This window comes from Centroberyx gerrardi, chromosome 10, assembly GCF_048128805.1.
Source record: "Centroberyx gerrardi isolate f3 chromosome 10, fCenGer3.hap1.cur.20231027, whole genome shotgun sequence".
NCBI classification, from domain to species: Eukaryota; Metazoa; Chordata; class Actinopteri; order Beryciformes; family Berycidae; genus Centroberyx; species Centroberyx gerrardi.
Window position 1 is genome coordinate 16,246,752 of NC_136006.1, and position 25,826 is coordinate 16,272,577.

General features: G+C 42.9%; 2 protein-coding genes across 2 annotated transcripts in view; one reads left to right on the forward strand and one right to left on the reverse strand.

Moving 5' to 3' along the window:
- The window catches only part of agps (alkylglycerone phosphate synthase), a 28,754-nt gene extending 14,037 nt beyond the window's left edge, over positions 1-14,717 (forward strand). Inside the window, exons 11-20 of the mRNA XM_071902723.2 lie at positions 1,293-1,420; positions 2,179-2,230; positions 4,106-4,182; positions 4,269-4,381; positions 5,976-6,045; positions 6,391-6,452; positions 7,388-7,477; positions 8,513-8,612; positions 8,775-8,832; positions 12,609-14,717. Coding sequence (XP_071758824.1) covers positions 1,293-1,420; positions 2,179-2,230; positions 4,106-4,182; positions 4,269-4,381; positions 5,976-6,045; positions 6,391-6,452; positions 7,388-7,477; positions 8,513-8,612; positions 8,775-8,832; positions 12,609-12,730 — 872 coding nt within the window. The 3' untranslated portion in view covers positions 12,731-14,717. The remainder of the gene's footprint in view (positions 1-1,292; positions 1,421-2,178; positions 2,231-4,105; positions 4,183-4,268; positions 4,382-5,975; positions 6,046-6,390; positions 6,453-7,387; positions 7,478-8,512; positions 8,613-8,774; positions 8,833-12,608) is intronic.
- Positions 14,718-17,612: 2,895 nt separating this feature from the next.
- The window catches only part of pde11a (phosphodiesterase 11a), a 31,444-nt gene continuing 23,230 nt past the window's right edge, over positions 17,613-25,826 (reverse strand). Inside the window, exons 14-20 of the mRNA XM_071902728.2 lie at positions 25,020-25,110; positions 22,411-22,511; positions 22,080-22,157; positions 21,884-21,947; positions 21,710-21,784; positions 20,519-20,602; positions 17,613-17,846 (exon numbers count right to left, since the gene is read on the reverse strand). Of these exons, the coding sequence (XP_071758829.1) occupies positions 17,613-17,846; positions 20,519-20,602; positions 21,710-21,784; positions 21,884-21,947; positions 22,080-22,157; positions 22,411-22,511; positions 25,020-25,110 (727 nt within the window). The remainder of the gene's footprint in view (positions 17,847-20,518; positions 20,603-21,709; positions 21,785-21,883; positions 21,948-22,079; positions 22,158-22,410; positions 22,512-25,019; positions 25,111-25,826) is intronic.

Genomic DNA, 25,826 nt, shown 5'->3' on the forward strand with positions numbered 1-25,826 from the left:
CAAAGGAAAGCCCGTGCCAGCAGGCTTACATGCTTGGCATTCAAATGACCGTGCATTTCAGCTTCATTAATAGGTTTTCTCAATATAAGCTGAGAAATATTTGATATTTGACTGTTTGGGCAGCAGGGAGTGGCGATTAGGAAGACCCGTGTTCAAGCCTCCGTGATGGCAAGCATCCGCTCTGCTGAAGTGTCTTTGAGCAAGACACTGGATTAGGGCTGAAAAATATTGACAAAAAATTGAATTGCGATTATTTGACAGAATATTGCAATTGCAATTTAAACTACGATTCATATTTCGTTTCATTCAAGTTTTTCTTGTCATACATTTTTTAGAACTTTAAAATTGTTCAAAGAAAAGTGATTTTGATTTAAAAAATATATATATAGTTGTCGGTGTGCAGGATTTACTGAGTTTGAGTATGACGAAAGGTTTTCACCAATATCGTACTTGATTCATGGACCAAAGATTACCCGCAGCACTAAACTACCTTATTTAGTAATCCATTTTGGACGCCCCTCTCTCTTAAGCAATTCATTGCAGCCTTTGCTATTTGGAAATTGCAGAAATTCATATTGCGATTTTGATTTTATTGTTTTTTCAATTAATTGTTCAGCTCTACACTAAATCCCTACCAGCTCCAGGGGCGCTGTTCTGTAGCTGAGCCTGCGTTTTGACTGTAGAGGGGGACACGAGGGGGGAAGTGAAAAAGAGGCATATTTCATTTGGGGCATTAAGAGCATCACGTTAATGTCAGAAATTGAAGGGATGTATTTCCTAGCTATCAGTTTATTAGTTTACGAACAGTAATTTTGCTAAGAGCATTAATTCCAGGCATATTCACTGTGTGAGGGAGCATAAAGCAGATAATTGTAATCCACTATACTAGTTTGTGTTCTGCTCAACTTTTTTTTAAACATGCTGCTTGACTCCTTCAGCAGCAGAAGCTAATGGCTGACAGTTTCCGGGGTCATGAGGCCAGCTAGAGGTCTCTGTATACCTGTATATGTGGCGCTGCCGTTTGCCTCGCTCTGCCTTTGATAGAGCCCTGCTTTATTTCTCCATGCTCTTGACTGATAAATCTTAGTTGTCCCCCAGTGTGTTGGGGAAAACCAGATCTCCAAGGTGAAATGTGAGACAAAGGTCACCCAAAGGACCCTTGGGACGTGTACCAGAGCCCTGTAAAACGGTCTGAAGTTCCGCTCTAAGAGAGGGCTAGGTCGTATAGATTGTGGGAACTGACTTCTTCTTTTTTTAACCTGCTCAAAATCTTCCTCTGTGATTTTCCACAGGAACCCTGGGTGTGGTTACCGAGGTAACGATGAAGATCCGTCCCATGCCAGAGTATCAGAAGTACGGCTCGGTGGTTTTCCCAAACTTTGAGCAGGGAGTTGCCTGCTTACGAGAGATTGCCAAACAGGTAACATGTTAATGTATCCTTCAACATATCCTGCTCTCCCTGAACAGTAAACACACCTGGGGTTGTTTGCCCTGTACATTCCACATCTTCTGGTTTTATTTTATTATCTTTAATGAGTTATGAATATTTAACTTTTGTGTAATTACATTTCGGATTGTAAATGTCACTCCTCGTACCACGTTCTGCTATATTTTCAAATCTCTCTTCAAAACACTTGTGTCCAGTCCACACATCTTGGCAAATGCTGATGATGTAGTTGGCAGGAGGTTAATCATAATCACACAGCAGGTTACAGACTGTGTAACTTTGCAGATATTTACTGTTCAGATCAATGCGACTGTAGTGGTCAAATGGGATTGGCAGATCCACAATTAATGAGAAGGAATGAATCTGGATGATAAAGGCAATCGAGATTACTCGCCTGCCTCCTCTGCTGTCTGGGGCTGTTTATAGTGCTGATGCAACTATTATTGATGGCTGTGTGAGGCTCCAGTTTCTTCACCCACAGAAATGGCTCCTGGTAAAGCCTATACACTATTAAGATATCGAACAAGAAGCCAAACGCTGTAGAGCCAAACCTCCAACAGTTGCAGTTAACGTTGACATTGATGAATATTTGTTGATTTTGCTCAGTGTGATATCATTTGGCAGGTTTATAACGGCGAATGATAAAGTTGAATAATGTCATATAAAATGTAATCTATCGAGCAGGGATTTTTGTTCAAATATCATAATATTGGTCAATTATCTTTTTTCAGAGATGTGCACCAGCATCTATACGACTCATGGATAATGAACAGTTTCAGTTTGGTAAGTTTTATTATATTATTACCAATCCAAACACAGCCCAGCCTGGAATTTAAGTATCGCATCACTACTGGTGCCATTATTGATCTGTTTATGTGTTTCATCGGTTTGAAGATATTGTTTCATTCTTGTTATTAAAACTTTAGAAACTTCAAAAATGTTACTGTATGTGAAAGCTGTTAATATTTTGTTCATTTGTTTTCTGATTTATAAACTGTGGGGCAAAATGGATTTATATTTTCAGTCATGGTGGGATCTCAAAGCTCTGAAGAGATTATGTTCTAGCAAGTCTTAATCTCCAAGGATCTGTATATTATACACACAAACACACACGCACACACTTCTTACCTTCTCTGGGAAAATTATGGATTGGGTCTTTAAAGAGCAGCGCTCTCATACAAGCCCTCTGAGTGCTTTGTGGTACCCTTGACTGTACAAGTAGGCCTATGTATGACCTGGTTTCCATTTTCAGGAAACGGTTATTCCCTTTAGGCCCCCTCTGTAACCTCCGGCTTTGATCAGAGGGGTTCGCAACATGTGGCACACTGCATGTTTTTAACCAGTAGCACAATAGTAATCATCTTAGATTAATTCTGCCTCACAATTTATTCCTTAAAAAACATTTGGCTTGATGTACAGTGGGCCTTTTTTATTGCTGTATACCTTTTGAGAAAAGAACAATGAATGGCAATGGTACAGCATGCGATGATTTTACCTTCTACAGCGTTGAATTGTTAAATTGATCATTATTTCACCAGCAGAGTAGCTACACACACAACCAAAGAATTGAGGCAAGATGAAAAATGACCTTGGCAAAAATTAAGTAGTTGTTACATTGAAGTTTTATGATATTGTTTCTTAAGGTCTAGTGGAATGCATCAGGCATTGCCAGGGATCTGTGTAAAGTTCCCCAGTCTCCAGGGATCTCATTAGCTCCCCTATATTTCCACTTTTCACAGAGTAGGCACTTCTTAGCATTAAGTAGGGAAGATGAAGCGACCAGGTTTTTCACTAATAACTAAAACTCATGGCTCTATGATACCTTCTTGGGCTTATTAGTGGCTTGTCCTCACTTTTAATCATGTTGGCTGTTGAGTAAGGAGAGTTGATGTATTCACAGCTCCTTTTCAGATTGGGACAACGAGTACAATTTAGCACCGCCTGTCTTGATACACAAGATGAAAAATGAGAATGTTGTAGTAGGTAGTAGTGTCTATTGATATGCGAAAAATATGAGCAAACTGAAACCACAGAGGGGGGAGTTAAAGTAAAATTACGTACAGTGTAGGTGTAATTTTCTTTCTCTGGATGTTGAGTATTTAATTAACAAGTATGATGGCTGCGAGAGACCTAAAGACCTGCAATCAAATTTTGGAATGGAAACAATTAGGACACTAAGTGATGAAGAGACTTGAGCATGGGGGGAAATAAATGAACTGTTAAGTCTCGGCGACATCACCCGTGACTTTCCTGCTGTGATTGATAACCATCCCATTGGCCCCAGCCCCTCATTTTCGCTTGTCCACGGGCGCTTTTGTGCGTCCGATCAGGAATAAATCAAAAAGTGTGGGTGAGGAAGACGGATATCGCTGTGTCAACCCCACTTCCCTTCGGAAACCCCCTGATTTATAGTCCCTGTCGCTGGCAGCCACTGGCCAGTTGTAAAGTTATTCAAATGTTACCATTTATTTTTCCTCCTTTTGTTTGAAACCCCAAATAAATCTGACTCGTTTGCCCTCTCAGAATGCTGGAGGAAGCAAGCAGAAGGAGGGTGTGACTAATGTGAGGGAAAAAATTATATCAGTTGTCGCTCAAAAGTGTCAGAGGCCCACTTATTTGTGAATAAAGGAGAGCTGACTCTTACGGATGTTTTTACAGGTCATGCCCTGAAGCCTCAAGTGTCTTCAATTTTCACATCCTTTTTGGATGGGTTGAAGACATTTTACATCACCAAGGTAAAGTTTATTAGAGGTGAGGATCACCAGTTTTCCTGCTTGAGTGTTTTTCAGGGAAAAAATTAATTCTCCTCTTTTATCCTCAGTTCAAAGGGTTCGACCCCCACCGCTTGTGTGTGGCCACCCTGCTGTTTGAGGGGGACCGTGAGAAGGTCTTGCAGCATGAGAAGCAAGTTTATGACATCGCTGCTAAATTTGGGTAAGAAGCTCCTCTCTCTCTCATTTCCCGGTCTCATTTCCGTCGGCATCCGTGTCTCTCTTTCATACTGTAGCGTTAATCCACTGGCAGAATGATGACCTGCGCGTCACACAGATCACTTAAAGATCACTGGCCATGTAAAGCACAGAAATGACAAAGCACTTTTTTTGGTGGGACTTTGAACATGAAGGGGAGCCGCCGGAGGCCGTGATGTTACTCCATTCAACCAGCCAACCAACCGGTATGTGGCAGCGGTGAAGAGAATGGCGATGCGCTGTTATGCTCTTCAGACTTGGTCTTCCACTCAGTAGTCTGTCTTAGTACGGAGTGATGGATCACCTGTGGATGTCCTCCTGTCAGGCCAGCTTTTGTGTTAAAGTGGGTGGGGTGTGGGCGGTTGATAGTAGGGCACAACTCCCCTTAGGACAGGGCGATAGGACAGAGCCTGGGAGTGCTTTGCTGCGGTGATTGATCATGAAACAGATCAATGAGGACTTTGGTGGAAATAAGTTATCTATCAGCCTGAGAGGGATGCTATCTCCATCCTCAGCCTGTTTTTAACCCCCAACAACAGCAGCACACGTGGGTTTGTCCCGTACAAATTAACCTTCATGTCCAATCCACCTGAATAATATGATAGAGATTATAATTTTAAAATGACTGTGAAGTTGCAAGTTTCAACACATTGTGCCAGTGGAGTGTTCAAGTACTGTCAGAATGAAAAACCTGAAAATCTTGTGCATGCTTAACAGGTAATAGTCATTTGTAGTTGTTTATTGACACATTTCCTTATTCTTTAGGATTGCTAGTTATTTTCAGAAAAATGTAGGTTATGTGTTTACATAAATGCAATTGTAGATTAAGACATTTGCGTTTTAGTGAAAGAAATTTCCCACCAAAATGGCTCGCCAAATGAGGGTTCAGGAATATTGATTTGAATGTGTATGCCTATTCCATTCATTGTATATTTCAACCAATCACCCTGTGGAATTTAACACAAACCAGTCAGAAACAAGCATTATAACACATTATAGCACAAGTCTTGTGGAGGGGGTGTGGGGGGGGGGGGCAATCTCAGTGATTCCTTCCTGGGTAACCCTATGGATTATATATTAGTGTAACTGTTTGGCTCGGTGCCCAGGAGTTCTACCCTCGTAATATACAGCAGTTCAATCATAAGAAACTTGTCAGTTACATGCAGCATCCTATGCTTTATTGCATTATTTCAAATAAATTGTGATCACCTATCAAATGAAGTGCCAGTGATGGATTGTGGTGGTTCTGTGAGGAATATTTTCTTTTGGTGTTAGGAAACAGGCGGGGGGAAAAAAAGACTTAGTAAATCAATATAGTGATTTCCTAATGAGCGTGTCCTGATTAGTTTGGGTAGTAGATGAAAATTTGATTACCCACTGCAGGTGATGGATGTGTGGCTGACCTGTGCCGATGCATGGAGCACAGCTTCATTGATCTGTACATTGTTGGATTGACAGGCGCACCGCAGCTCCCAGGCAGCTGTTGTGAGGAGAAGCCGTCGGGCCAACAGAGCCAAAAGAAAGAGCTGTTAAATATTAACCCTGTTATCTGCTTCCAGGGGCCTGGCAGCTGGAGAGGACAATGGGCAGAGGGGCTACATGCTGACCTTCGTCATCGCTTACCTCCGGGTGGGTCACTCCTCTCCCTATTTTTCCCTGGGCTGATGGGCAGGTGGGGTGGGGTGGCGGGGGGTGCACTCTGACAGGACCTATGACAGCAGATAGGATAGCGTGCAACACAAAAAGGCTGTAGAATGTGACCTCCGAGGGTCTCTGGTTTGATCTAGTCACAGATGTTGTCAGGGAGAACGAGGTATTTGCACCGTGAAAAGTGCACAGTGTTTGCCGTCAGAATCACAATGGAGAGTGCTGCTTTGTTTTAGATCAGTCCTGTCACAGACCCTTCTGCTAATCACGCCATTGCTATAGAAACCCGTAAACATTGGCCATTTATCAATCTTGTATTCTGAACAGGACTTGGGGATGGACTACTATGTGATTGGGGAGTCGTTTGAAACCTCCGTGCCTTGGGACAGGTAAATGCACCAATATTAGCTGTAGCCTTTTCTCAGTTGAATTTGAATAGCTGCAAGCATTTTCTCTTACCGGCTTCCCACGCAGTCAGTGTGAAGAGACCCGAGGAAACACAGTTCAGCCTTTCCCTTCCTCCTTCTCCGTCTCGCTCCCTTTCTCCTCTTTCTTTTTTTCCTCCTCTTTCCCTCTGTCTTTGACATTCACCTTCATGCCTGCCTTCTTCCCCCATTAACCGTCTCAGCGTTGGTGGAAGCTTGCCTCCTCAGCCTACAGCCTGCTACTACTGACACACACAGACACACGGGGAGAGGCCCGTATTCATGTGTGTTTGGTGTGGGGGGAACACAGTGTGAGCTGCACATTTATCTCCCATCCACTTTCGGCGTGTTGGGCAAATTCATGTATCTTCTCGTCATCTTCTTCACCAAATATTTTTGCACACACACACACGCAGAGCTCCTCGCTGTGTAAAATGCCTGACGGGGGAGACCAAGAGATCAGGCACTGAGGCGAGCATATGTGCCTGGCTCATTACCCGTCCTCCTCCCCATCCTCCACACTCGGCTGCACATGCCTAGGACTGGCGGCCATTTCCACACCAGTGGGAACCTCTCCCGCAATGGTCTTCATGTTATTCAGTCTCTCCTTCCCCTCTTTCTTGGCCTCTTGCTTTTCTCCATATTTTTTTTAGCATTTCACACAACTTATTAATTCAATTTAAAGTAGTATCCTTATACATATGGGTATCATGTTTTAAATAAATAGATTGCATCTGGCTTAGGGCTGACTTGCGCCCAATTTGGCCAGCTCCCTCAAAGCCTCTCTGAGCAAAATGTTGTGACAAGTCCCTTTGTCATTCTGTTTTATCCTGTTCAGAACTTATCAAGTTCAGAATTGACTCTTTTTTTTTTTTGTCCCCCATTTGTTGCATATCCAGGGTGTTGGACCTTTGCCGGAATGTCAAAGAGCGCATCATTAGAGACTGTAAAGAGAGAGGAGTGCAGTTTCCACCATTATCCACATGCAGGTAATGTTTGCAAATTGCAGCACAATTACAATGCATCTATTTGCGCCCAATCTGTGAAAGCATTCACATTTTTATTCCATTCTCAAATAAAGCCTGATCGTAGACAAACCCCCAACTCCCTCGACCCCTTGTGAGTTACCTAGACCCAGATAGACAGACGGACGGCCCGGCAGACAGACGGCGAGGCAGTGAGGAGCACCAGGCTGCTGCTTGCTCATTGAGGACAGATTAGGCCTCAGCCTGATTATGCTACAGCCATTCATTTCCCGGCTGCAGTCTGTCACATGATTGATTTGTCCATTTAACCTCTAGAACAGTCAGTGTGCTAGGTGATGGGCCATGTCAAATGAACAAGGGCTCTGCACTCCGTTCCTCCAAAGGGAAAGAGGCCAGAGAGAGACAATACAAACTGGAGAGGCTGTCATCTTGTTTTTTTTCTTTTTCAAAAAAAGGTTTTTACGCATTATCTTGGATTAATCTTGATCATGATTTGATGAGCCAATGCATAAATTCCATACATTTGATTAGCAGCACGGCAATGCCTCATGAACAGTACGGATATTTTGTTCTGTGTAAAATGCCCAACAGATTAATTTAATTCCCAGTTTCTTATTAATGTGACAGTTTGAGGGACGTGACATCTCTGAGTCATCATCTTACATACTGAGCAACTGCAAATGCGGCTAAGATGATTCAGTGAAAGTGTGTGATGGCCATTTAATGTCCCGATAATGTGATGTTATTAAAGGTGACACGGCCTCGGCGCTACCTCCGCTTTCTGGAAAACATGAACGGAATTGAGGTCAGGGGTTCATAGGGAAAGCCCAGCCTCCCACTTCACTCTGCCTTCCAATTACAAAGGAAAAATTGCATTTATTGTTTGAAAATGGAGTGCCTTGATAAAACGACGCTCTTTGGATTCATGTAGAATTGATTTTCAGAGGGACAGATGAAGGAGAAACATTGAGGAACCACGGGCCAAATGGTCTTCTCTGCTTGTTTAAACATCTGTGTTGTACCTCTGTTGTTTTACAGGGTGACTCAGACATATGATGCTGGTGCCTGTGTCTACTTTTACTTTGCCTTCAACTACCGGGGACTTAGTGATCCGGTGCACGTGTATGAACAAGTGGAGGTAAACTCAGTTTGATTTTGTTTCAATTTTTAATATCTACAGCATGGTCCAGGAAGCCTCGCAAAGATTATCATTACACCTGAGCTGATGATGTAGTATGTCAGAAAAATAATTTGTTATTGTATAATAATAACTGAGTATTGCTTTATTTTTCTTTCCCAGCATTCAGCTAGAGATGAGATCCTTGCCAACGGAGGGAGCTTGTCACATCACCATGGAGGTACTACTAAAACAAATCAATACTAATACTTTGGGTCTGATAACCAAACATTTTCTTTAACTTTCTGCTGAAAAACGGGTGCAAATGATTCATGAGCTATGCACCGAGTTGGGTGACAGTCTTAAAACCTGTAAATTTCTATTTGTCCCCTCTCCTCACTTCTAATTTATGAAAAGACACTTCGTACCGAGTTGCCAAAGCAGCATGGCAAGCTGTTTCAGTGTGCTGTTCCATGTTAGGGAGCGGGCGCCCAGTCGTCTTGTAAATGTCTATTTGGTGGGAGATCTTTCATTGCTTCCTTCACACGCCCAGAATATGTTGCCGCAGCACAGATGAATGGCTCTGACTTGGCTATTTGTTCATTTCAACAGTGACCAAATGAAACGTGAGCAGGGGAGGGAGGCAAAACAACTCTCTGGGCCCCATCAGGGCTAACCGAAATGGCTGCCTTATCTATATTGCCATCCGCCTCGCTGTTTTCATACATCACTTCAGGCTATTCATCACACCTGTCAAAAACAGCATGCAGTGAATCAGCTGCGATATTAAATCACAATTTTTCCTGAAGGCGGGGAAGGGTTCAAAATTAAAAGATTGCTAATAAAAAGGAGGCGGTGGGCCAGGGTAAATGATGCTGCCGTTATCGCCGGCTGTATACTGACCTCCAAACGGTGGCCTGGCCACCCTGTGCAGCACGGGGAGGTGACAGGGGGGAGAGGAGGGGATATTGATGCAGCTCCCGTGTGCGAGGCCCACTCTGTAATTGTGATTAATAACAGTGGGGCTCGCTATCTGGGCGCAGACAGGCCGGTTTGTCTGCCCACAATCAGCGCTTGACAAATGGAGCTAGTTTCACTGGGTTTTGTGTATCAAAGAAAACAGATGTAGTCAAGGATGGTGAGGTGGGAGGGCACCGGAGGAAATATACATTTTTGTGGCCCTGTATTTACAGCAGGTCAGCTTTATGCTGCGTGGGCGTGGGTAAGGGAAGCTGGGCATGTAGAAATCTCTACCCTTTCTCTACTGAACATAATACTCAACTCACACATTGTGTTCACTGCTTTCCATGACACAAATTATTGTGATTTTAACTTTTGAAAGGGGTCAAATTCATCACAAATATTTAGAGGCAAATGCTTTGTTAGGTGCTTGATTATTCACTGGCTGTTAGCTGAAAGCCAGAACATTGGGAGAAATGTCCTCTTTAACCAGGTCACTAGTGTTGCAGCAGTGGAGAGTTGTTGAACATCCATCACCGGGAGAGTCATCCATCCATCAGCGCTGCACCACGGCGTCTCAGCCAATACTCTGGCTCTGCCATATCAGAGGAGCGCAGGGCCACTACCTTAGCCCGTCTTTCATGTCCTGACCCCCATTTGTCAAAGCAGCCCAGGGAGAGCAAGAGCAGTGTTTCAAGGGGTTGAAGCTCGGCCCGCTCTCTGCAGCCTCCTCTGTATGAGCGCTGCCCCGCGGCGCCCAGCATCTCCACCTGACCTTGTGGCTCCGCAGAGCGTCACTCCAGCACACTCAGCCAACTGCACCGGCACACAGGTCACTGCACTTAGGAGATAGAAAAATGACTTGATTCAGTGATTTTTTTTTTTGTTGTTTTTTTGGCCCCTACTCATTAGCCTAGCTCCCCTCGCCCTGCACTTGCCCAGTCTTGTACACAAGAGAAATCTGCCACCACTTGAAAACCTGTTTCTTTTTTTTTTCTTCATCTGTCATTTCTGAAATAACTACCTGCTCTTCTTTGCATGTCTCAGCTGCACAGACCAAGCCTGGTGAGATTGATTGCAATAGCAGGCAAAAAAGAGAGAATATGACAAGATAGATGTGTAAATTATCACTGTGATGGAGGCAATGATGCAGTCCCAGCACCTTCTGTTTTCTCTCTTCTCCCTGAGAGGAGGGAGGGATAGAGGTGGGACAAGGGGAAGGGAGTGAGGAGGAGGAGGTGGTAGAAGAGCAGGATACTTTTTTAGTTATTGGGTAGCTGCTGATTGGGTGAATGACTGGTCCCTCTGTCACCATCTGGATGTGTGTGTGGTGCCGGGGTCCCTGGTGACCCCCTGTCTGTCCTGTTTTGTCAGGAGACGGGCCTCGCTAGCCCCCATGGCTGATCCCCATCTGCGTTCCCTGGCTGGACTCACTGTCACTGATAACATGGCGCTCTTATGCTTCAGTACTGCCCCCACCCTCAACATGCCCTATTAACATGGGGGCTTGCCGGCTTCCCCTACCGGTGATGCAAAGAGAGGTGTGAGCACATCCACATGGGACAGGGAGAGGCGTGTGAACACTCCCATCTTACACCTTACCTGCCTCTCTATCTAATCTCAGGCGATTACACCGGTGGCTTTAACACCAAGTGTGTTTACTCACTCAGCAGCACCTGGTCTAGATGGCTCTATTCTCAGGTCTATCTTTTGAGTCTTGGAATATAGATATCTGTATGTTTTTCCTAAGTTATCATGACCTCCAAAAGTGAATGTGTACCCAGACACACAGAGCTGACGCATTTAAAAGAGCCAAGATAATCTCTATTCTTCTCTTCAGGGGCGCGCGGTCTCTTTCAGATTGACTTTTATCTTAATGTCATTACATTTTCTTAACCGTTTTCATTTATTGTTCCATAATGTGGGCGTTGTGAAGCCCTTGAGACTGTGATTAAGGATTATACAAACAAACTTGACTTGACTGGACCACCTTACATCTATTGAGAACACTCTCTTGTTAATGATATTTACTTATTGAATTGATTTTCTATCCGAGATGTTCAAACTTCAGGATGCTGCATTCAGCTGTCATGCTCCTCCATTGTTTTATTGAAGAAGAAATGCCTGAAATGAGAAAGTTACAGAGTTGACTCGATCTGTTGTATGGATTGTGGCTGGGTTTAAACTCGGTCATAAAATTCTGCAGCTATTTTAGCTGGTTGTAAATGTAAGTTTCTGTGTTAGTTGAAGTTCTATAGCAGACTTTGACTCTCCTATCAGTTTCACCAGTCCTCTGCCCAGCCTCCGTAGTCTCCAGACCTCTTGCTGGCTCCAGACCCTCTGCTAAGAACCTGTCAGGTACAGAAGCTCTGGAGTGTGTCTGACTGGACAGCTGGCAAAGCACTGGGCACCCTCACTAGGCCTCGTGCCACAGCCACACTAGCTCCTCAGGTTGGAGGGGGGCGTTGAAGAGTGGCTGGAAGCCAAAGTCATGGTGACAGAGGGCCATTGTGTCCCAACTCCACTGTTGGCTGTGGCACCCTGTCAGTGATCAGGCCAGTGTCAGGGGGGACAGAGCAGTGTTTAGGGCAAGCAAGCACAACAACCTTGGAGGTCAGCTGGAGGAGCACGCTCACAGGCTCTCTGTCACACACATGCACAAGGCACACACACACACACACACATACAGAAACGCACATACACACCCTTGTGGCTTAGGAGGGAGGGAATTGGAGGGGAGTGGTGGCTTGCTCAGTGAGAGAAAAGAGAGAGGGAGCTTGGGACGGCCTGCTACAGCCGCCAGCCGGCCCCTCCTCTGGGAACACACAGAGCCTAATGAGTTTGATAGTCTGCTGAGCTCCATAAATCATGCCATGCAAAACATTTCTCCTCTCTGAATAAAAGCATTTATCACCCTCTGTTTATTCACTCACTCTCACAAGATTGATTGGCTCCCAGCAGCCTGCTGAGCAATCAGCCGTGCCGATTCCTCTATTTTTCCCCCTCGGTCTTCTTCCTTGCGTTTATTTATTTATTTTTCTTTTCTCTGTCTTTCAGTGGGGAAACTTCGGAAGGAGTGGATGAGAGAGGCCATCTCTAATGTGGGCATGGGGATGCTCAAGTCTGTCAAGGAATACGTGGATCCCAATAACATCTTTGGCAACAGGAATCTCCTCTAATTTCATGGTCTTTTCCATCTTTCTCACCTTTTCTAAAAGCATCTCTTGTGCATTTGGATTAATGGTTACTAAATGTGAATTTAAAATGGACAGAAATCTTGTCTTTTTTTGTCAAAGTGTCATTTGGTGCCATTTATTGATTCACCCAAACTTACCACTTTTCTTTTACATAATATTGCACTTAATATGCTGTAACAATCAGTGTCATTCTTTTTGAAGCTCATGTTTGCCATTGCGTCATGGCCTCAGTCTGTCGTCGGAGGTGAAATGGTCAGAATATGGAGGTTCAGATGGATCCTCCTACGGTCAGTGTTTACTGTAGGTCTTTTCTGTCTGTATAAACGCTCTATGGTCATGACCTCCACACACTGGACATGATGCAACATTACCTTGATATTGTCATGTTTGCTTAATGTTAACGGTTTCCTAAAAAAGAAAATCCTTGCCAACTTGATTAACTTTTTATTTTTTATGTATTTTTTTTTTTTTGTGGAATCGCGTGTTGTTTCTTCTTCTTCTTCTTCTTCTTCTTCTTCTGTGTATGGCACTACTTTAGCAGTAAGTTCTAGATGAATGCGCTTTCTAAAGCTCCGTGCCTTTCTAAAGCTATGTCTGCCTTTCCCGTCTCCTACACACTTCACCGGTGTACATCGAGTCTCTGTGGACCCAAAATGTTTCATGCCATGTTTTTTCCACCCTAAATATCAGTGCCCTCCCTTATACATATATATCCATGCCCTCATGCCTTTTTTTTTGTTTTACTGACCTATTGCCACAAGAGATATATATTTTTTCTGGACTGTGTGTGTGCCTCTACTGAAAAAGGTACCTTGTAGTACTAAAGCCCCCTCCCCCTCTCTCCCCCAAAACCTTGATAAAAAAAAAATCTGTCTGAGTGAGAAGAATATGGCAACAAATAGACAAATTCCATGTATATTTAGTTTTTGTATTGAAAGCTTTTACCTTGCATAGTTTGTTACCGAGAAAGTTTAGCGGACAAAAGCCATCGTGTTTAGATCATGCCTGCTTAAGTGTGACCACGTTTGCAAAGGCCTTTGGATCCCGGTGCTCATGTTGTACCAAAGACTCAACACTCAACCTATTCATCACGACCTATACAGAGCATGCAAACATACTGTATCTCTATGTTTGTACATGCTCTATATATAAGTACCACCTTCACACACATGTAGTAATACATGCACAGCTAAATTGTATTTTTTTAAATCAGCATATGCAAAGACACCCTCTTGAGATCTGTAAAATATATTGATATTTGTGACTGTTACTGTAACTATTACATGTACTAAAACTTTCTATTAGTTGATGTTGCTCATTTTCAAGGCACTGTATTGAATTCTTTCTGCTGCATTATAATTGATGTTGCCCAGAAATTCCTCAGCACAAAAAAAAACAAACTGTTTCCCTTGTTAGTGTACCTGTATTGTGTACGTATTTTTGGAACGGATACTTCTGTACTACGATTTGATACCAGACTTGTACCATTTGTCACTATTAACCGTCGATTTTGAAGCAAGGTTTAGCTTCTTTAAGAGAGCCATTTGTTGGGGGAACTACTTTAACACGGGTTATTTAACCTGAACTTCAGTGACATTCAACAAGAGCGCTGTGGCCCTGTCAGAACCATGGCTCCATTCCCTCTGATCTGTGCTTCACATTGCATTTTTTTTCTTTTTCTTCCTGGACCGCTGTGTCCTTTTCCTTCTCAAGTGTCTATCTTATGATTCATTCATGATATTTCCTCAAGGAAGCTCCAGAGAAGGAACTGGTCTGGGACCTGCCACCTCTCATGGCATCAATCTGAACAGTTTCGTAACATTTTACCCTTGTGTCAAAAAACCTTGTGAGAGCTTGAAATCTGAATGTTATGGATGTACCTTTTGTTATTTTCCACTCCTCTTAATAATGTATTAACATTCAAGTACATTTTGTCAAAGCTGTTTGTGCAATAAATTGAAATAAAAACGTGGCAGTTGTCAATTTTCTTTTCGCCACGCTGTTTATAACGCAGTTTTCTGAGAAAAGAAAGAAAGAAGCTAATTCACTCTTGACCAGGAGATGCCTCATCTCTCTCTCTCTCTCTCTCTCTCTCTCTCTCTCTCTCTCTCTCTCTCTCTCTCTCTCTCTCTCTCTCTCTCTCTCTCTCTCTCTCTCTCTCTCTCTCTCTCTCTCTCTCACACACATACACACACACACATTTCTTAATTCAGCTTTTCCATGGTAGCAGTTACTTATATTGCCAGACTCTGTGCTGGAAGGGTCAACAAGAGCCTTTGTCTGCATGGAGCTAGAGAGCAGGCTTTGTTTGGTCGCCCACTCGCCCCGGAGCGAGCTCTTACTCTACCTGTGCCAAACTGAACTCAAGGTAATCCAGTACAGAGGAGTTTTAAACAGCCTGTCTTTGCTTCTTGTCAGAGGCTTTTCTACACACAGGCTCCCTTGGGAGTCATCTTCACCCACACAGCCACCCACGCACTGCTGCTGACGTCACCACCACCCATCAACAGCAATAGAGCTCAGCCTTGCACTATGAAATACAGCTATTATGTGCCTCAGACTTTAATACTGGGGATTGCATGAATGGATGTATCCGCTATAAACTGAGCATAGAGGATTCAGGCTTACTTTAAACAGCATCTCTAATAGGGACTGTTTGGGAGAATAATGTTATCTAGTATATAACAGTGTATAATATAGTGTAATGTTGGTTATTGATTCATATACTGCCAGCAAATTCCTATGAAAGTCTTTCTAACGTGGCTCTGACTTCATTGCCTCTCTATGAATTAGGATCTGATTTAAAACATGTCTATGAATGAAATGAAATGCACATGTACATGTTTCTCTGTTGAGATAGTCTCAGTGTCTGTGCAGGATCACATTTGTCCACATGAGGTCAGCACTGTACCGGGAAAACTCAACTGAGGCAAAATGGATCCATACACACAATCCATACACTCACCATTGTGGTTTCATGTATGAATAAATCAGAAGAACACGTTTAGCAGCATATTTTTATTTAAAGTCAGAACAGAAACATTGCACATTTGCCAGTACATGCCTTAGGTTTCTTTCAGTTTAGCCCACTTGAATAAACCATAAACAAACTATATTCCTGACAGGGAGAAGAATGAAGAAACACAAGAAGCACATTACATTGCAAAAAAGACAGTACCAAGTAGAAGTTGGCCACATTGGAAACCTAATAGAAAAATATAACAGCAATATGCATAAATTCACTTAACATGATGCAATAGAATTTAAATCATGCATTTCGATGAAATAATCCGTGTTTACCAATAAAATTCAAAATACGAGGTATTTGTTGGCTCACGTTTGCTACATCCATAGCAGTTGGTTGAATTCAATACTGCAGAAAACATGCATTTCAAATTTGTGGTCGACTTCAATTAGCTCTTCAACCAAAATACAGTAGCACACAGATCCATGCCACACAATGTGCACAGTCACATTTTGAACTCCAATTAACAAAGCTACAACACAATTCATAAGTTGTACCCCAAACAAAAGTTAGAAATAATAGCTTTTGACAACATGGGCACTTCAGTAATACAAGTATCAGTGTCAGAATCTCTTTGTGTTTACTGAAATAAAAAGGGGTTACAAGTACTATTTGTGAGCTTTGAGAATCCAAATGTTGGATTTAATATAGTATTGATTTCTATAAACAGCAAGGAGTTCCTATGTAAATTAGCTTTACATTAGGTTCTATTAGGCTATGTTTCAGATATCAATTTTAAATCAGTGGACAAAAGGGAGTTTTCTGCAGAAAATTCTTAGCTATGTCTGACAAACCAAAGAAAATGGCAAACTACTAATGCTAGCACTCCTTAGCAAATCATTTAGAAATGTGATATTATCAGAACAAGTTTGTCAAGGCACATTTTGTGTGTGTGTGTGTGTGTGCGTGTGTGTGTGTGTGTGTGTGTGTGTGTGTGTGTGTGTGTACGCTCAAGTGTGTTTGTGGAGACAACAAGTGAGATCCTGCTAATAGAAAATGGGGCATAATACAGTTCCATATGGATATAACTTTAATGCTCTGTGACTAGAATGGGGTTAAGACATACTGCATTAGTTGGTATTAAATTACTGCAAAACATAACATGGTTCAACATGGGTTTCCATACTATCTAAGAATTTTGGGGAGGAGGCCATGCATTTTTCATTAGGATCCTAAAACAAGGCACAGGAAGGGAGGGAGCGGAGCACTGAATTTGCATTGCAAGCATTGCCACAGGTCCTGCTGTTCCTGCACCCCTTTATCCTTCAGAAACTCTACACACAGGTTACAATCCAGGGCTTACATTTTTTAAACAGCACTTGCATATAACATCTTTTTCGAATTCAATAGCCTATGTACAGATTTACAAAAAAATAACCCCGTTCCCCCAGACAAAATGCTAGCAACAAATAGGTACCAAGAGCAAAAAGAACCACAGCAGAGACAAACAACATTCCTCTCCAAATTTCTCCATGCCTTGTTGTGAGACTGCAGATTCCTTGTAGCAAAACTGCGCAATGCCCAGAATAGTTAGTGTTCGCTCACTGGCAGACATGTTGACACAGTGGTTTGAGTTTTCGTTCAGACATGTTGTCATCAGATGGTTTGTAGCTGCTCCGACAAGCTGGCCAAACACAGCTCTCTCAGCCTCCAGCACAGGAGAACTGAAGGACCAGAAAAACCCCTAAGGTAGCGCCGCACTGAAGTCTAAAGCTCATCTCTAGTAGCAAAAGCGAGGAGCAGAGCCCAAGAACCTCTGCATGCACTGCACTGCCTATTTTGCAGGCTGCATTTAAGAGGAAAGAAGCTAACAGATCAGCTTGGAGACGGCAGCAGAAGCTAGCTAACAGGTTTGGAGGGGTCACCGTCAGCATCAGCGCTACAGCAAGGTGTGCTGCCAGTTTTGGCCACGGTGCAACCACTTGTTTCTGTGCTATCACCACTGCAGGGGCTCGGGGGCGCAGACACACTCTGGCCGCGTTGTCTCTCCTTGTTCAGTTCCTCCCATTTGGCCCTGTTAGCTTGGATCATGTCAAGCATGATCTGGAGTTTTGGATTCAACTTGACCAGAGTCTAGAGGGAGGAGGGGAGAGGGTGGGGGGGGGGGGAGAGAGAGAGAGAGAGGAACAGTGAGAAAACATGAGAATGAAAAATACATATGCAATACAATGAAAAACACCATTAGCATGAAAAGCAGGACATTATTCATCAAAAGCACTATGGACAAGACAAATGAAACAATGCAAAGAACAGCCTACTACAACAGCAGCAACATCGCCTGATAGTTGCAGCCCCTGAAATGGCTGGTCTTTAAAGATTAGAAGCACATGTATGACTGTGATTAGTTGCCTTTGTCATTTTGCTGTGTTGAGCTATAAATGGCAGTGTAGTCACGTTGAAATACAAGCTTTCATGTGCCGTTTAATGAATTACCTCAGAGACAAGGGGACTCTGCTCCTTCTATTCTCTTAACATTGTCTATAGCTGCGCTGCATCTATTGGCTCTCCAGGAAACTCTCTGTAATTAGTTATTGTTTCATTAACCCCGTTTCATATGGAAATAGAAAATGCAGGCGGCGCTCCCACTCACAAAACAAGTGCATACTTTCATTTATTCTTACATATCTAGGTGTGGAATATGTGGCCATTCTTAAAAAAAACTCCAAATCTTTTATTCTTTAGTACCATGAAAGTTAGTGAATCACACTCCACATCCTAACATAGCACACATCGCAGCGTGACGCCTCCAACTCTAATGGAAGTGCAATAGGGACATGATTTCTTTTTTTTAATTTTGGCAAAACACAACTAATCAAAGCTGCCAATTAACTGAACTGTAACTGCAGGTGGGCAATTCGAGACGCATTTATATTCCGAGGGTGCACTCGCTGACAATTAAAACACTCGTATTTGTAGGTGGTACACTAAAACAAAACTCTGTAATGTGGCGAGGTTCACAAGTCAAGACTTCCTTTCCATGTTAAAAACAGCCTACTGCCCACTCATTTATGTGGAATGCATAATAATTCCTGGAGAGTGTGTTCAAGAGTGTACTGCTAATTGTAAAGCGGTTCACCTGTGATGCCTGGGAACATTAGGGCGCTAAATGCATTCCCACTTCCACAATTCCAGATAAAGCTGATGCCCCTTTCCAGTCACTGAGTCAGATTGCTTTAGTTATTAGTTATTAGTTGTTGTTTTGTGTATGTTTTTGCACACAAGTGTGGTTTTATATGTGTGTGTGTGTGTGTGTGTGTGTGTGTGTGTGTGTGTAGTGTATTGCAGTGTAGTGTGTTGACTGGGCAATGCTCAGTCTTTAAAACTGTCATCACACTGGGGTTGTGTGTGGCCTACACACAGCTGTAATTTGCACAAACTGCAACAAACCGGTCCACTGATCAGCTTAATCTTCACGAATTTGTCTAGTCTACAGGTTAACAGAGGAGGATTTTCTAAAGGAGAACGATTTTCCCCCCTTTCTCCTCGGTACGTAACCACCGTGGGACTGAGCTCTCTCATTGGTTTCCACTGCATCGCTATTCCACTGAGGTAGACTGAGAAGAAGAGAGAGAGACTTTGTCATCTGGTGGGCTTTGAAGATGGAAGGTTACATAATGGGGGATTAATATTCCACACAGTAGCGAGCCACCACCAGGAGAAGGAGATCAGCGAGATCAAGAACGAGATCTCTTCCGCCCACAGACAAAAACCCTGCCGCCTCTGAACTTCCTCTACTCTCCCCTTTCTAGTTTAATTGGCAGCAGCATGGTTGTGAGCTCCATATCTGCATTCTCAAAACATTACCATTTACATGATGCCACAGTGAGGCAGCGTGGAGACAAACCCCCACACAGAGAGCACAATCCTTTGATGCTTTTCATCTGCACTGCACAGGCAATAACAATGGGGAAAGCAGAGCACAACAAAGATCAGTCTGCTGGCACTAAAACTTTTGACACTGATCCTGGAATAATTCAACAGATTTGATTATCTATTAGTGATTTTTTTTTCACTTATGGTTAAGAATATTATGACAATAAAGGAAAGGGGGTCTTGCATGGTTTAACAGTGCAAAAGGAGAATCACCAAGTGGTATAACAATGAATTATCTTGTCCTCGACTCCTCCCACAATTCCTCATCTATTTGACTTGTTTCCTTTCATCCATCCACCTTCAGCACGCCTTATCTATCACTGGCCTTGATCTCCTCAGGAAGTCAGCCTTCCTCTGTCTCCCACACAGCCTCTGCTGCAGGGCATGGGAGGGGCAGGTGAGCCTTGACGTCACCAACTGGCAGTCACACACACACACACACATGCACACACAATCTTTTCAGTCCCTGCTTTCTTCAGTATTGTGCAGTGAAGCCCAAAGTACAGTGTCTGACTGAAGGGCTTTAACCCGACTAACATCACGGCTCTATTCACACACCACCACTTGTTTGCCGAGCTTTCTCTCAGTCAGAAAATGAAGACTCATTCCGCTATTCTCAAACACATAGAACGCGACCTTGAAGTTATTTCAGAGATTTCAATAAGAAGCATTTCTTTCTCAGCGAGGAATCTCTAGGAGGAAAGAATGTTGAATGGCTGTAGGTGAAATTTTCACTGTTGGCGTCTAGGGACAATAGCTGGGTAAGGACAGCGTCCTCTGATGTCGGAGGCAGATATGTGACGCGTGCGGCGCAGTGAAGGCCAGAGAGCCTTGAAGGTTGAGGAGCTTGAAGAGGAATTGCCAAGGATTACCTCATATAGCGGCGCGCAGATTCCATCAATCCACTCCAGCTGAAGCCCTGGCAACTCATCCTTCCGATTTCGATCAAAGATGGCCTGAAACACAAACATTAGAATAAGCCTCATGATTCCTCCATTTTCTGTTCACACCTACACATGTGTTCACACTGGGAAAACCCAGGAAAAACGGGTGTTACATAAAATATGATAACGCTTATAATCAGGCTACGAGACAGGCTTACAGTGTAAACCGCTGGGTTTGTCAATGGACAAGTGCGACTGCTTGGGGCAAAGAAAATTCCCCCTCTACTTTCAAGACAAGCAAAGTTTATTTCAGTTATATTTTCCTTTCTGCCTCAGTCTCCTGCAGCCTGAACTTCACAGGCTCTACAGAGGCTGTGCTTCAGAGATAGTTACTGGGCTACGACTTACAAGTTGAATATTTAATTTCCAACACCCACACACAGAGTGGTAAAGGTTTGACACAAGCGGCAGACCTGAGGCTACTGCATTAGTTACTTCAGAGGGGAGGCAATGTGGCCAGGCTCGATTAGTCAACAGCCAGTAATTGCACACAGAATGCTGTGGTTTCTCCCTCTAAGAACCTGCAACACCGTTTAGCCTTCAAAGCTCCGCAATCAAACAGACCGTATTCTTCTATTTTGGTGCCATGGCTTTGAGGACAATGTAAATACATCCTGAATTAAGACAAACATCTTCATTAAGACCAAAGTCTTTCCCTGCCATTATTTTATGTTATTTTTACTCCCAAGTGGGAAAGATAAAGAGTCACAATTTACTGCCCTGGCTACCAGCTAGTCAAGCCTAGTAGAGTCTCAATACAGTAACCCAAACAATCTACTGGAATATATCATAATAATGTTCATTACCTCCTGTGGTTACTACTGGACAAATACAGAAGTCAGAGTTTGCTGTGCAACAGGAGGGTTTCTAGGAAAGACTGTTACATGGTACAAAGTTTGCTCTAGGCACAGCGGAGAGACAGTGAAGTCAAGCTGATAATTCACATTTCTCACACTACCTGACACAAACTCTCATGCTTCCTACATAGCCAGTATGTTTGGAACATAACAGCAAGCATGCACATTGATGTAAGAGGCGGTATCTTCAGCATCATCAGCTCATGAAGGTCATCACAGGTGAAACACACTGCCTAAGGCAGATTTAATCCAGTGTACTCACAGAGGGGGTGAGCTTCAGCTCAGATCTCTCTCTGTCCCCCTGTTCGAAGAACTCATTGGTCACTAACTCTGCCACCTGACCAGACACAAGATGAATGATGTTTGAAATACATTGACAGGCTTCAATACATATTTTGTAACCAAGAGAGTGACTTGTTTACCCGGCATCTCTCACCTTGCGTGATATTTCCCAAGGTTTAGTGACAGCTCCCAGATCACACGCTGTCATCAACATGGATCTGACAGGAGGTCAGACAGTCAGGGATTATTAAATGCATTTATTATGTATTAAAGACACAGCAACAATTTCAATTCAATTCTGCATTTAGTATCTATTGCAGGGTAAGCAGACAAAGAAACAGCTGCATTACCTGCACATGTCTCTATGAGCCTTCACGTTCCAGTTGTACTCTCCTTTCTTGACCAGCTCAAAGAAGGTGTTCCTGTTCCTAGAGGGAAAGACGGATAGCTGTATAAGCAGGTGTAAATAATATCAAATCCACAAGGGGGCGGTATTACCTAGAAGATTTGTGAGCAGGCAGCCTACAAACCTATTGTAAACAGTACATGGGTACCGGTTCAGTTGGAGTCAGTATGCTACATTATAAATAAGTCAGTGTGTTAGAGTCAGCCAAGCTCCGTGGACAAATCAGTTTCAGATGACTTAACAGTTTTGTAAAGTGTGTGTTTAGCAGAACGTACTCAAAGTAAAGTGTGAGGTCTGTGGCCAGAATGGACTGTTTCAGCAGCTGCATGAGGTCGCCGTACTCTCTGGAGGAGAGGTTGGAGAAGATATTGTGACCCTGTGGAGACACAAGCGGAGGAGACAGGATCATCAAACAGCTGACAGAATTTCAAAACATATGAAACCCCTCTAACTTCATACAGAAACCCATTTAGCACTCAAGTCTGCACCAATAGGCAAGGCGGCCCTGGATGAATATTTAGCATGGGTAGTATCTGAAAAAAAATGGTCTATAGGACCAAATAAGTAACTCACTATTATCCATAATAGGTTTTGAATAATAGGTAAATGGCTTGGGCAGTGCCTTTAACACACACTACCAGTCACAAGTTTGGGCACATCTGATTGAATGTACTATGTTTTTCATTATCTTAAAGCCATTTTGATCTAAAGGCATATGCTTAAATGTTTGAAATTTGTTTCTTAGACAAATATAAATAGTGAAGTTGATCTTATGTATGAATTTCTTTCCAAAGCCTTTGCCTTTCCATCAAGGCAAAGGGCGGCTACTTTAAAGAATCTAAAATATAAGATAGTTTTGATTTGTTTAACACTTTTTTGGTCACTGCATAATTCAATTGGAGTTATTTCACAGTTTTGATGTCTTTACTATTATTCTAAAATGTGAAAAATAGTAAAAATAAAGAAAAATGCATGTGTCCAAACTTGACTGGTATTGTATACTGTAACTCAGCCGACTATAGTTATGGTGGACTCTGGTCTCTGTAAATCAAATGAACTATTTGCTGTATCAACAACAAATGTACCTCCAATTCAATTTCGAATAAAGAAAACAATGAATTTACCTTGTGCAGCGTTGTTTAAGGGTTTTGGATACATATTGGATATACTGTATATTGGATGTAAATTAGGGATCAGTTAAAAGTACAATAAGGATAATGAGTTGTAAATTATGTTTCCCTTTGATCTTTATGTTACGATTAAGCAGTTCTCTGGCCAGATAGATCCACACAGGACTGCTTAACAGCCAGTCTATCAGCTGAGCTCCACCGCCATTACTTGCGAGATGTCAGCACATTCAGTCTCTGGGTGGAGGGATTCCTTGGGTGTCACATCAGATTGAGCTGTGGAAGAGGCCAACGTGCCACTCTGCAGAGTGTGCGCTACAGTCAAAGGCAACACTGCCGTTGGCTCAATAAGATGAACCATCAAGAGATCAGAGGAGCAGCTCTTAATAAGTAAGCACCATCTCTCACTTGAAGCTCTCCTATCATTAAAACAGGCCTCTCTCCATCATGTATTATACATTCATTCACCACTTAGCCACCCTCCTCTGGAGGATGGTGGGAAGGGATGGGGGGGTTTGGATGTCTATAGAGGCTAGAGGAGAAATGGAAGATGTAGAGGAGATAGGAGAGAAAAGGGATGAGACTGAGGGGATAATGTTGGGACCATGTTGGAAATAAGTGTTCTCACTTTTACATGTTATCCCTTGGATTCATTGTCTTCTATATCCATTAATAAAATCAATCAATCAATCAATACAGAGCTGCGGGGATGAGGCCAGATCTTCGGGACGGGATGACCTCCGGTTTTCCCTTTCGAACGCTGAGAATCCACGTCTCCCATGAAATATTGAACCGCGTAATGGCGGAGACATAAAGGACTTTTTCTCATTCGGTCTTAATTGGAGCAGATGAAGAAAGAGAGCGAGCGAAATAGGAAGCGAGGATGACGAGGGGAAGTGGAAAGGAGATAGAGGGAGGGAGTGGTGTTGAGAAGTTTAAGTTTTAATTAATGGCTCCTGCAGGTTGGTGGACTGAATCGTGAGCTTTCTTTTCTCCTTGAATTAGCCACACTATTCATTTATATGCTAATGGGACAGCGGTAGTTCAACCCCAGTATCAACAGAAACCATTATGATATTCCAAGCAAACATTTGTCTGCTTACTGTGTTGTCAGCACCATGATAATGAAGCTAATGGAACCTACCCTACTAAGCCTTGTCTCAGCTGCTCCCTCAAACGTCTTTAATTACAACCTTATGCAAACCCAGTCGCCTGGTAAAATGTCTCTCTCAACCAATTACCGCCAAATCTATCGGCTCTATAATTACATTGATTTGAGGGCAGCATGAGCTATTTGTTTATACTCGTTCACCTATAGTAGATGGGAAGTCACCAGATGGTTGCAGTTAGGCACAGTGGGCACAAGGTAAGCTGTCCAAGTAGCTGCCTTCTGATCTTAGCATAATATATGGGCGATTTCGTCAGCAGAGGTTTGGGTTTCACCAACCTCCGTGAGTGCTTTTTTTAAGTGGGCAGTCCACTTGCTTTTAGCATTTTTTATTTATTTAGACAACTGGAAAGTAGAGAGGGAGAGGGAGTAAGGGAAAAGTTTGATTTCGAGCCAGCGGGAGCACGCATGGCTCCAGAGGCGGGACACTTTACCTCTCGACAATCTCCGTAAGTATAATAGGTTTTGAAAGCGCCCAATGTGTGATTAGATGTTTTACACAAATATAACATGCAGCCATATAGGCATTAATGAAGCCATTATGCCTTCATGGCAACTGCATTGCAGCAGATAGTGGAACATAGCGCACCTCGCTCTGCAGGATCATAACGGCGTGGTTGAAGTGGTGGTGCTCCAGCGTAGCAGAGGTCCCATAAAGCAGAGAAAGGGCTGAGCCCGTCCTGACACACACACACACACACACACACACACACACAGCACACAGGGATCAAGAAGAGGGATAACATAATCAGCATTCAACACAATCTGAAAAAGAAAGTCTGCCATTGAGCCCTTTTATAATTCCCTCACCAAATCACTCTGCACTCTGTCGCCGACTTATGGCTCAATAATAAAGAAGCTAGAGAGCCATAATCTAAACTGCAGCTAAAATTTAAGTGTTCAACATTGAATATCCTCATCATTCAACGTTGGGGAAAAACACACATGAGAACTAAGCTCAGTGTATTGTAACTGGGTTGCGAGGGCCAGGGTTATTATAGTTTTTAATTTTTCATTAGTTTTTATTTTTATATCTAGTTTTCGATTTTTATTTAAATTTCAGTTTAGTTTTAGTCACTTTTCAGTGTAGCTTAGTTTAGTTCTTAGTTTCAATTCTAGTTTTGATAGGGCTGGGGTTTTTTTAGATGCAAAGTACGTCATGGATCCATAAAGTAACTTGCTCACATATTAATTTATTTATTCATTCATTCATTCATTCATTCATTCATTCATTCACTCATTTATTCATTCATTAATTCACTCACTCACTCGGGGTTAATCTATCTGCCCCTAGTGGCCGGTAAGAGGCACACAGGATGCAGAGAATCACTGTTTGCTCTCCAAAATTGTGTAGGCTTTGCTTTGCATCTATTACACTGTGTACTTGTTAAAGGTA